At 39.4% G+C, this 12,802-nt stretch overlaps 1 protein-coding gene across 1 annotated transcript in view; it reads right to left on the bottom strand.

The window, feature by feature from the left end:
• Positions 1-12,802, bottom strand: part of LOC124594191 (cytoplasmic dynein 2 heavy chain 1) — a 786,854-nt gene that overhangs the window by 39,310 nt on the left and 734,742 nt on the right. Inside the window, exon 66 of the mRNA XM_047132551.1 lies at positions 6,279-6,472. Within this exon, the coding sequence (XP_046988507.1) occupies positions 6,279-6,472 (194 nt within the window). The remainder of the gene's footprint in view (positions 1-6,278; positions 6,473-12,802) is intronic.

Raw genomic sequence — 12,802 nt, 5'->3', positions numbered from 1 at the left:
TGCATAGCACACCATCGGCTCTGCATCACATGCACAGCCAATTCACCTGCCACCCCTTTCTTCTACATTCCTAGCCAGTAAACCTGCTGCTTCCCTCTGAGTCACTGGCTACAAACACTCAATATCTCTTCCTGCCCCCTGCCTCTCTCTCCCTCTACCCATCCCACCCAACACTGCCTCCGTATCACCCTAGTCTACATTGGTAGCTGCTATTCAATAGGTGGTTAATTCTGCAAATTTCATTTCAATTTATAATTATAAATTAAAATAATGCATTGATAGTAGATAATGTGATGTCATAACACAAAATTGTGGGTACCCAGCCAGGTAAGAGACTTAATTTTTTTTTATGCAACAGTAAACACCATTTAAGTCAGGCATGTCTGACCTATAAACAGGATGCCAATTCCATATTTTACTTCTATTAAAGCTTCCATCTCATTATGGCATACTGAAAGACTTGCTAATTACACTGTAGCACAAAATGGATCCCGGACAAAAATTTCTGACTGTAGGTCTGGTAGGACTCAGTGTCTACTGATCTCAATAACTGCATTAATTGGATATGATTCTGTTGCTTTTTACACCATCCCTCACTTGTTTTATAGTCTGTTCCACATACAACATGCTAATTTTGCACAGTAAGTAATATAACCAACAGTCTTAGTATTGTCTTTACAGTGTAAAGCTAAGCTTTCATTTTCACTACTGTGCATTGCACACATTGGATGCTACTGGGCTTTGGACACATTGGATGCTAGCTGAAACACATGTTTAAAGTAATCATGACATAGTGAACTCAGGCCAAGGATAAAGGTATACTATGTGATCAAAAGTATCCAGACACCCCCCAGAAACATACATTTTTCGTATTAGTTGCATTGTGCTGCCACCTACTCCATATCAGCAACCTCAGTAGTCATTAAATATCAGGAGAGAGCTGAATGGGGCACTCCGCGGAACTCAAGGACTTCAAATGTAGTCAGGTGATTGGGTGTCACATGTGTTAAATGTCTGTATGTGAGATTTCCACACTCCTAAACATCCCTAGGTCCACTGTTTCCAGTGTGATAGTGAAGTGGAAACATGAAGGGACATGTACAGGCTGACCTCGTCTGTTGAATGACAGAGACCGCCAACAGTTGAAGAGGGTCATAATGTGTAATAGGCAGACATGTATCTAGACCATCACATAGGAATTCCAAACTGCATCAGCATCCACTGCAAGCACTATGACAGTTAGGCAGCAGATGTGAAAACTTGGATTTCATGGTCGAGCTGCTGCTCATAAGCCACACATCATGCCAGTAAATGTCAAACGATGCCTTGTTTGGTGTACAGAACGTAAATATTGGACAAATGAACTGTGGAAAAATGTTGTGTGGAGTGACAAATCACGGTACACAATGTGGCTATCGATGGCAGGGTGTGGGTATGGCGATTGCCTGGTGAACGTCATCTGCCAGCTAGTGTAGTGCCAACAGTAAAATTCGGAGGCATTGGTGTTATGGTGTGGTCGTGTTTTTCATGGAAGGGGCTTGCATCCCACGTTGTTTTGTGTGGCAGTATCACAGCACAGACCTACACTGATGTTTTAAGCACCATCTTGCTTCCTACCGTTGAAGAGCAATTAGGGGATGGCGATTGCATCTTTCAACGTGATCAAGCACCTGTTCATAATGCCTGTGGTGAAGTGGTTACATGACAATAACATTCCTGTACTGGACTGGCCTGCACAGAGTCCTGACCTGAATCCTATAGAACACCTTTGGGATGTTTTGGAATGCTGGCTTCGTGTGAGGCATCACCGACTGACAGCGGTACCTCTCCTCAGTGCAGCACTCCGTGAAGACTGGGCTGCCATTCTCCAATGAACCTTCCAGCACATGATTGAACTTATGCCTGCAAGAGTGGAAGCTGTCATCAAGGCTAAGGATGGGCCAACATGATATTGAATTCCAGCATTACTTATGGAGGGTGCCACAAACTTGTAAGTCATTTTCAGCCAGGTGTTCGGATACTTTTAATCACATAGTGTATGATACAGTTTAAGATTCTGTCAATATCAAGGTCACCATAGGTGTACAACTAACTCAACTGGATTGAGAATGAAGCAGTAAACTGGACATGGCTTTTCACCAGAACCATCTCAGAATTTTGCCTGAACCAATTTAGTGGAAACCATGGAAATACTAAATAATGGTCTCTACGTGGTAAATTGATCACTGCTCCCTCAAATTTAATTTCAATGCTCTAATCTCTCTACCACTTTATTCAGTAAATTATTGGCCAAATATTCAGAAATCTGCACATTCTACTGCAAAGAAAAAAGAAAAACTCTGTTTATTGCCACGCTATGCTAAGTACTTACAAAGAATTCAAGCAATTTTGTGTCTTGTACATTTATAAAAGCCCATACAGGACAATACTTGCTTAGCCACTGTTTTTAATTCAAATGCTGTGACTCATTTTCATAGGTGTTCAGTAGATATATTAAAAATTATGAAACAGATTAATCCATTAACTTTCAAGAGTAGCTGCATAAAATTCATTTTTTCTGTTCTGGCCATATATCTTCAGGCCATCTTTGGAATGTGCCTACAATGGATAATTACTGCAACTGTAGTTCCAGTCAGCACACACTGAAGATGGTCAAAATACATACAGCCAAAATATTAGAAAAAGAATAAATAAAGTGTATGTGGCTGCACTCCCGAAATTTAATAGATGAAATATTATTATGAAAAACTTCAAGATGCAATGAGATAGGTCATTTGTTCTCTCCTCAGTGTAATCTGTATTACTGTAAAGAGGTACTAGTCTTAAATAATACAATATGATGTTTACGATGACAGTGATGATTGTAAAAATCAGAGCTAGGAAGAAGAAGAAATCATACTGTGATTCAGAGCTCACTCCTCTCAACAGTATCAGTCTTAACATCACATGGGTAACTACATACAATGCCACATGGCCTCACTCCATAGGACACAGATGAGATGTTTCGGATTTCACCCAAGACATGGAGCACATCCTAGTAAGTAGGAACAATGCACTATTCATTTATCCTCCCTGTTACTCGCCTGTATACTTGTTTAGTTTAATTAATATAGTTCAGTTATTTGCATGTGCTGTGGATCACTATTGCAACTTAAAGTATGAGTTGATATGGTGAATGTGAGACGATTAAATCTGACTGAAAATTTGTACGCATTACATTCACTGTTTTTACCAGTTTTGTCTACTGGTTCAGTGTTCACACTCATGAAAGAACTACATCACTTATCAGTCAATTTCCAAAGCTCCTAACTTAATATTTCCAGAAACTGTTTCCTAAAAGGTAAAAGTCAACAAAAGATATCTAGCAGCTAGCAGCACTGTTGCCAGCTGTCTACAGTGAGGCACAAATGGCTGCACACAGATACAATAGTCAGCTATGCACCCTTACAGCTGAATTGAGAGTGAAAGATTGTATGTGTTTGTGTTTATAGAAATAAAATCAAACAACAAAAAATCCAGGATGGAATGCAGCAATATTAGTGAAGGAGAGTTGCTACTCACCATACAGCGGAGATGCTGAGTTGTGATAGGCACAACAAAAGATTCACACAATTATAGCTTTAGGCCGAAACCACAATGCAAGCAGCAGCTCCAGTGCGTGATGAGAGTGGCGACTGGGTGGGGACAAGGAGGAGGCTGAGGCAGCTGACAGTGAAGTGCTGCAGTTTAGACGGAGGGCAGGAGAGAGGGTGGGAGAGGGGGGAAGTAGCAGAAAGGAGATAAATAAAAAGAAATTAAAAGACTGGGTGTGGCGGTGAAATGACGGCTGTGTAGTGCTGGAATGGGAACAGGGAGGGGGCTGGATAGGTGAGGACAGGGACTAACGAAGGTTGAGGCCAGGAGGATTACGGGAACGTAGGATGTACTGCAGGGGAAGTTTCCACCTGAGCAATTCAGAAAACCTGGTGTTGGTGGGAAGAATCCATATGGCATGGGCTGTAAAGCAGTCATATCATGTTTGGCAGCGTGTTTGGCAACAGGGTGGTCTACTTGTTTCTTGACCACAGTTTGTCAGTGGCCATTCATGTGGACAAACAGCTTGTTGGTTGTCATGCCTACATAGAATGTAGTGCAGTGTTTGCAGCTTAGCTTGGAAATCACATGACTGGTTTCACAGGTAGCCCTGCCTTTGATGGGTTAGATGACATTAGTGACCGGACTGGAGTAGGTAGTGGTAGGAAGATGTATAGGACAGGTCTTGTATCTAGGTCTCAGGGGTATGAGACACGAGGTAAGGGATTGGGAGCAAGGGTTGTGTAAGGATGGATGAGTGTACTGTGCAGGTTCGGTGGATGGCAGAATACCATTGTAGGAGGGGTGGAAAGGATAGTGGGCAGGACATTTCTCATTTCAGGGCACAACGAGAGGTAATCGAAACCCTGGCAGAGAATGTAATTTAGTTGCTCCAGTCCTGGGTGGTACTGAGTTACAAGGAGAATGCTCCTCTGTGGCTAGACTGTGGGACTTTGGGGGGTGGTGGGAGATTGGAAAGATAAGGCAGGGCAAATTTGTTTTTGTACAAAGTCAGGAGGATAATTACGGTCAGTGAAGGCTTCAGTGAGACCCTCAGTATATTTTGAGATGGACTGCTCATCTCTGCAAATGTGATGACCATGGGTGGCTAGATTGTACGGAAGGGACTTCTTGGTATGGTATGGGTGGCAGCTGTTGAGGTTCATTTCACAATATGAATCCTTGCTTTTCTGAACAGGTGGGACCTTTCCCGTAACCCTCCTGGCCTCAACCTTTGTTAGTCACTACCCTCAACTATCCAGCCCCCTCCCTGTTCCCATTCCAGCACTACACAGCTGTCATTTCACCGCCACACCCAGTCTTTTAATTTCTTTTTATTTCTTTCCTTTCCACTACCAACCCCCCCCCCCCCCCCCCCCGGCCCCCACCTTCTCTCCTGCCCTCCATCTAAACTGCAACACTTCACTGTCTGCCACCCCCACAATACTATCCCTCCCCCTCCCCACCCCAGCGTCCTCCTTTCCTTACCCCCACCCAGTTGCCACTCCCATCATGCACTGGAGCTGCTGCTTGCAGTGCGGTTTCAGTTGCCTGAGACTTCAGATGTGTGTACAAGTTGCGCTTGTGTGAGTGTGTGTGTTCATGTCTGTATGCGTGTCTACAGTTGACAAAGCTATAATTGTGTTAATCTTTTGGTGTGCCTACCACGACTCAGCATCTCCTCTGTATGGCGAGTAGCAACTTTCCTTCTACACTATTGTTTATAGAAAAATATGTACAATGTTGAGAACTGAATTGTGTAAGACTAGGCTTAAGTAATAATAGTTATAGGTGAAATGAAATTAGGTTCTGTTTGGATTGGTGTGGTGATTTATGTTGGAAATATCATGGGGCATCAGACGTCTGCTCATGACGTCAGAGCAGTTGGAGCTCAGTCTTCATAGCAGTTGTGGCATGCCATGGAGCTCCATCCATGGCAAAGTTCTGTGATTGTTGGACTTGATAACTAGGGAGATCTATGTGTGACACAGAACCGAGTTTGGCCCAGAACCATAATGAGAGTCTGTTCTTGTTATTGCTTGTAAGAAATTATTGTCTGTTGCAAGTTAAACCAGTTTGTAATTGGGTCAATAAACCCTGTTGTGAACCTGCCAGCACCTGCTACAATTTAATAGTACACATTTTCCCAGAAAAGTCTGGAAGATGGGTCAAAATACGTGCAAAGCGGCTGTGCCAAGTCCACCACAACTGTGATGGGATCGTCTTTGGCTCACTCTGTTAGAGTTTCAATTAACATTTTGATCCATACAGTCTTCTTCCTCAAAAATGAGGTTTTTTTTTATTTTGCATTTTAATGCATCCTGAATTTTTTAAAGAGGGGAACTGCAATAAAATAGCCTTTGCGAAATCATTTAGAATGCACAGAAATTTCCATCTGTATACATGTCAAACCCATAAGCTGATTTAGTACAATAAATAACCATTACATAGATGAGTGACATCTCAGCTGTGCCACTTCAAGACTCACATTTTCCATTTTAGATGACACTTCAAAATATAACTAAGATCATGGGACAAAATTGTTATTTGTAGGTTCACAATTTAAATACTTCAAAAGAAGTGCTGAAAAGAATCTGACTTAGATGGTCATATACTGAACAGGCTAATGTGAAAACAAGTTTGTTCATTTTATTAGTAGCTATTGGTAATTATTGAGAGAACTGGGGAAAGGATATTTTACTTACATAATAATTAGATGATGGAGGCACTGAAATTACACTTCCTAAGGATCTTGTCCTATGGATTAGTACACCAGGACTAAAAAATTCTTTCAAATATGATTCCAGAACTTTCATATCATACACATTATCTACTCTTCCTCCATAAATGGCATCTTCACACAAACCATGAATAAACTCCCATTTTATTTCTCTCTGACCTGCAATAAATTAACAATATGTACTGTAAAATAGGCTGCATAGACTGGGGACAAAAATCACAGTGGAGTGAATGCAAAAATATGTTGGTATATTCTGTTTACATAAAATCATTAAATGAAACTTTCCATCAGAATTATTCTCACATTATAATTGCGTAAAGGCATTTCATAGTCACTTCTTTTTCTTTCTGCCTCCTACCATTCCTTTTGTGTGGTAGACTGAACTATAAAGCCAAAAAATACATTTTTCTAGTTGCAGATAAACAAAGAACCTTTAATTACAAACTCACCTCCTACCTCCCTATTTTTATATCTGTCAGAGAAAAAAATATACAGAATTGTTGCATTTCTTAACAACAGCTTATTAAAAAGCTCTCAGTTCAACACCCACAAGTCTAATTTAGATATAAGGTTATATTTCTCTTCATTAATGTATAGTTCTAACCAATGCACTATCACTATTAAGTTGTTCATAAGCAAATGAAAATGCAGATTTTCACTCCCTCCTGTTTTGTCCTTATTCCCACACAAAGTCAGTAAGACTTTACAGGAATTTCCTAGTTAGTCCTAAGTTACAACTACTTAACACCAACAGTCATTTTTACTAGCAACTAGATAGACAGACCATGGGAATCTGATTACCCTGTGTTGTTGTTAGCCATTCAAATAAATTAGTTGAAACAGGCTACTGTTGTATAAAAGTACCCAAATGAAGTTTAATGGTAAGAGAAGATACAAGTTTTGTGCATACTAAAATATAATTTTAAAGGCTAACGTGTTATTCAAGGTTTATCTAAATGTGAATTACATATTGTTGCTTTGTGTACTGCATAATGTTGTAGTGACTGCCAATAAAACACATATAGAAGTAATAAAATACATATAGTATCATGAAGTAGTAGTAGTAAGTAGTTTAGTTCATCTGTTGATAATGATACTGGACATGTCAGGGTATTATAGTTAAAATACACACATATAATTCATATATTCAGGCACTCACATACTTACAGTTCTAGTTTGACAAGGGCGGGAGAGTTCACTGTCCGTGGCCTTATAGTGGGAATGATATCAGCACTTGCAGAAGTAATTTAGGAAAAGCATGGAAAACTTAAATAAGGCTGGCAGGATGAAGAGTGGAGTTTTCATACTCCCAAATACAAGGTTATTATAACTGACTGAAGTGATTTCACAGATTTGCTGTAGCTAAAATATTTCACATATTGTTACAGGGCTTTGCATGCATAAAGAAGGTGGAGATCTCTTCTGAACAGTATGTTGCCAGGAATACCAGATATGCTCAATAATGTTCATTTCTGGGGTGTTTGGTGGCCAGCAGAAGTATTTAAACTCAGATGATTATTCCTGGAGCCACTCTGTAGCAATTCTGGATGTGCGGGGAGTCACATTGTCCTGCTGGAATTGCTCATGTGCACCAGAATGCACAATGGACATGCATGGATCTAGGTGACCAGACAGGATGCTTACGTACAAGTCACCTGTTAGAGTCATATCTACACATATCAGGGCTCCCATATCACTCCAACTGCACATGCTCCACACTATTACTGAGCCTTCACCAGCTTGAACAGTCCCCTTCTGACATGCAGGGTCCATGGATTCAGGAGTTCGTCTCCGTATTTGTACATGTCCGTCTGCTTGATATAATTTGAATTGAGACTTGTCCGTCCAGGCAACATGTTTCAGTCATCAACAGTCCAATGTCGGTGTTGACAGGCCCAGGCAAGATGTAAAGTTTGTGCCTTGAAGTCATAAAGGATACACGAGTGAGCCTTTTCTCCAAAAGATCACATCAATGATGTTTTGTCGAATGGTTCACACCCTGACAGTTGTTGATGGCCCAGCACTGAACTCTGCAGCAATTTTCGGAAGGGTTGCACTTCTGTCACAATGAACAATTTTCATCAGTCACCGTTGGCCCCATTGTTGAAGGATCTTTTTCCAGCTGCAGCAATATCGGAGATTTGATGTTTTACCAGATTCCTGACATTCATGGTACACTTATGAAATGGTCATATGGGAAAATCCCCACTTCATCGCTACCTCAGAGATGCTGTGTTCCATTGCTAGTGCGCCAACTATAATACCATGTTCAAACTCACTTAAATCTTGATAACCTGCCATTGTAGCAGCAGTAACCGATATAACAACTGTGGCAGGTTCTTGTTTTCTTATATAGGCATTGCCGACTGCAGTGGCTTATTCCCCCTTTTTACATATACCAGTTTCTTTGGCGCTTCAGTATTTTACACTGCTCCATATGTGCTGCCTACTGATTCTGCAGATATCAAATCAATAATTTTTCCATGTTAAACATAGCAAATTCCCACCCATCTGTTCAAAAGAGCTCGCATCCTGGTAGGTTTGTTGGTACAAGGGGTGTGAACACTGAATCTTTCACATAGCCCCACACAAAAAAATCGCACGATGTTAGGTTGGGAAAGAGTGGAGGACATCCTGTTGGTAGATGAAGCCCACACTGTCAGTCTCCAGTTGTGGCATGAGATTATTTTCCAGCATGTCTAGATACACATGTCCTATAATGGTTTCTCACAGAAGAAAAATTGGCTGTAAACTTTAAACTGTAAGACTGCACAGAACACATTAACTTTTGGTGAATCTTGAATGTGGTGTATGGCATTGTGGAGATCCTCTGTCCCCCTGATTTTGACAGTTTGCCTGTTCACTGTGCCATTCACAAAAAAATGTTGCTTCACCACTGAAGAAGAGTTTTGCAGGCTGACCCATTGATTTCTTCTTGCACAGACATTCTGAAGCTTTAAACTACACATACCACCACCAAATGGAGTTGGAAGTTGGTGGATTTTTGCTGAATTTCGTTCCGAAGTGTCACTGCACTGTTACAGCAGACTGATGTTGCTTAATTGCTCACTGATGCACTTTTGTAGCAGAAAACTGAAGTGCAGCTGCAGCAATACAAACTTTTTGAGGTTTTCTCTCTGAGAGTTGAATTTTGTAAAATATGTCAATTAATGTAGCTACACTGAATTTGTGAAATCACTTCAATTATATATAATAACTTTGCATAAGGGCAATCTGTTTAAAACAGTGCAACTTCATTCAGTTTATATAACCAGTAGAAAACTTAAGAATACTTGTGTAATCCAACATTTTGTTGAGTAAGGATGGGCAACTTAGATTTGAGAATTCTTCATTTAAATTTATCTCACAATTCTATGTAATTTATACTGGTGATCAGTTAAAAGTATTGTTTTTAGCACATGAATTCAGTGCAACTTCATCCATTGAATGTATGATGCATGTAATAAAATCACTCCATATTTTTCGCAAGCCTATGTGTCGTGTGAATGTTGCCCAAGTGCGTCAGTGGAATTTTGATTTGATAAGCACTTTCAGTGCAGGTCTGGTTTGAAAATAATGATTGTGATCGAAACTAGCCACCAGTATAAACTACATTCAACTGATATAGAAATAAGAATACCATGGTCTCATTAAAAAATAAATCATCATCTGGCAATACCTCAAGCTAATTACTGACCGCTGAAATACATAGATTACTGAGCCATTGCAAGCTAGGATTGTCAAACACCTAGTATACCTCAATATTTTACATAAAAGACAATTTGTATCTGAAAAGAATTTATCAGCTGAACAGGGAATATTCACATTTTTGGAAGCCACTGTAGAACCTGTAAATAAGAACAGTTCATCAGTGGGTATTTTTTATGATATGAGGAAAGCCTTCAGTTGCATGGATCACCAATTACTATTAGCTAAAGCCCTGCTGTATGGTGGGAGGGGTCGATTAATTAACCTGGCAAAATCCTATCTTACTCACAGGAATCAGAAAATAATTTTGGAAGTGTTGGTTATGAATGAGGATTAGCTGTTAAGTCAGACCAGGGCATTATTTGTCACTTACTGGAAAGTTCCATCATGAGTTCTTTACTGTTTCAGACTTATGTTAATGATGTGCTTGCAGCTGTGGATCATATTGAGTGTGGATTTACAACTTTTGCAGATGACACCAGCATCGTAACAGAAAATTTAACTATACTCAATAACCAAGTAAATGGTGCCAAGTTCCTGAACATTTACTTAGGCTGAAAACTAATCTCAGAATATCACATTCATCAAATTGTGAAGAGATTGAGCTCAGCAGTTTTTCATTACGAATGCTCTGTTGTATAAACAACCATAAAGGCAGCTTATTTTGTCTATGTGTGTGCACTCTGTCATATCATATGGAATTATCTTCTGTGGTAACTCCCCTCTTGCTCAAAAAATTTTCATTAGTCAGAAAAGTTCATATGTAAAGTAATTCCAAGAACCTCACGTCACAAATTATTTAGCCAGCTACGAATAATTAGCACTTTTTCCCTAATGTGCATTGTTACAAAGAACCTCATTCTTTTTCTAAGCAACCCAGCAGTTCGCTTGCATGACACTAGATATAAGAATGAGATACACCATCAATTAAAAAATATGTCCATGATGCAGAGAGGTGCTACGTATGCTGGCCCAAAACTTTTCAATGTTGTTCCCACTGAGCTTAAACATTTAAGGAATAGTGAATTATTTTCAAAACTTAACTATACCAATTTCTCTTGATCCTGAATCACTCTTTCTACTCTCTTGAGGTTACCTAAGACAAAGTTAAACATTTTAATGTTTGTTAAATGTTAATTTAAGTATTCAGTCATTGTGTACAGTGGAATGTATTTTTAATGTATATGTATTGCTGAACTAACTGCGAATAATATGAGAATGACTGCTCTGAATCCATCACTATTGTTAGTGGTGCAATGTTAATGTTGTTTTATGGTTGTAGTGTTTTTTCTCTTTTAGTTTTTCTTTTGTTTATCCTCTGTGTGCATTATTGTTATCAACCACTGAGTGTTAGCTGTTACATACTTAAATAAACTCTGTACAGACAGACTTATTATTGAGCATCATTTACTGGGTCTGATTACATGTTATGGGTCCAGGTGCATAAGTCTGTTTTTCAGTGTAGTGGTAGAGTCTTTTTGGTGGTATTGCAAGCAACAGTAAATTTAAAATTATTGGCATGACATGGCAGAACAATCTATGCCTCAGTGTTTGAAGTTGCCTGGAGGGGATAACTGTGCAGTTCAGAAATACCATGGAAGTGATATTCAGAGGAAAAGGCTTTTCAGATATTGTCAACAGCATAGCTATTAAGCCTCCAAACGAGGAAAACTTAGCTGGAAAACAATGCAGAAGCACAGGAACTTACTGTGATGTAGATGGAGGTAGTGCTACTCACATTGTCAGCTGGCATGTGGACCAAACTGAAGACTATGTATGAGAAAGAGTCTGTGGTGGGCATTCAACTACTTCAGCAAAAGTTTTTCTCACTCTCATTTGGTGATAACATGGTGGTTACATCCATGTCAAAATTAGAAGAAATCAACATTAAATTGAAGCAAGCAGGTGAACCAATTTCAGAGAAAATAAAAACCAAGATGTTGAGGTCATTTCCTGAGAGACACAAAAATTTCTGTTCAGCATAGGAGTCCAGCTCTTTGAGAAATAAACATTTAATGAGTTAACTTTGAGATTGCTTACTGAGGAAGAGAGAAACAATCAATCCAATTAGTCTGCTTTGGCCAACGTAAGCAGGCAGCAAAAAATTACCTGTTACATTTGTAAAGACGACCATTTTGCAAAGGACTGCTAAAATAAATCAAAGCGAGAAATGAGAAGCTGCAATTATTTTAAGAAAAGAGGTCATTTGAAATCAGATTGCAGGTTGCTGAAGTCCAAGGAAGACAAAAAGGCTCAGGACATAAATGGCTTTATGTGAACAAATCAAGGTATCAATTTAGAAGATTATTGGTTCATTATGCTACCAAGCATATGTGCATTAAGTGAGAATCGTTTAAGAAATTGGACAATATCTAAAGCTCAATGACAGTTACTGTGTGTGACATGATGAGATCGATACTGTGGAACAGTATGCATGGAAGGGGTTAAATTTATTAAAACAGTACTTAGTGGAGTGCCTTTTGTGTCTGGATTCAAATTCAATCTCTTTTCACTAGGAACTGTGTTGGACATAGACATGTGTTTAGTGTCAAACAAGGAACAATGTGAATTCTTGAACAGTATAGATGAAGACCATGCATTATCCAAAAGTGTCAATAAAATATATCATATGCAGTTTTCTCTAAATGGAATATAATCAGAACTGCCAATGGTTACTCTGATGTGTGTAGATGAAACACACTCTATGTTTGACACTAATGACACTTGTGTTTTTTCATCAGTCAGTATTGGTAGTGGTCTGGTAAATTTGCCTAAACCTGT

The sequence above is a fragment of the Schistocerca americana genome, chromosome 2 (assembly GCF_021461395.2).
Source record: "Schistocerca americana isolate TAMUIC-IGC-003095 chromosome 2, iqSchAmer2.1, whole genome shotgun sequence".
Taxonomy (NCBI): domain Eukaryota; kingdom Metazoa; phylum Arthropoda; class Insecta; order Orthoptera; family Acrididae; genus Schistocerca; species Schistocerca americana.
This window is presented reverse-complemented; position numbering and strand designations above follow the sequence as displayed.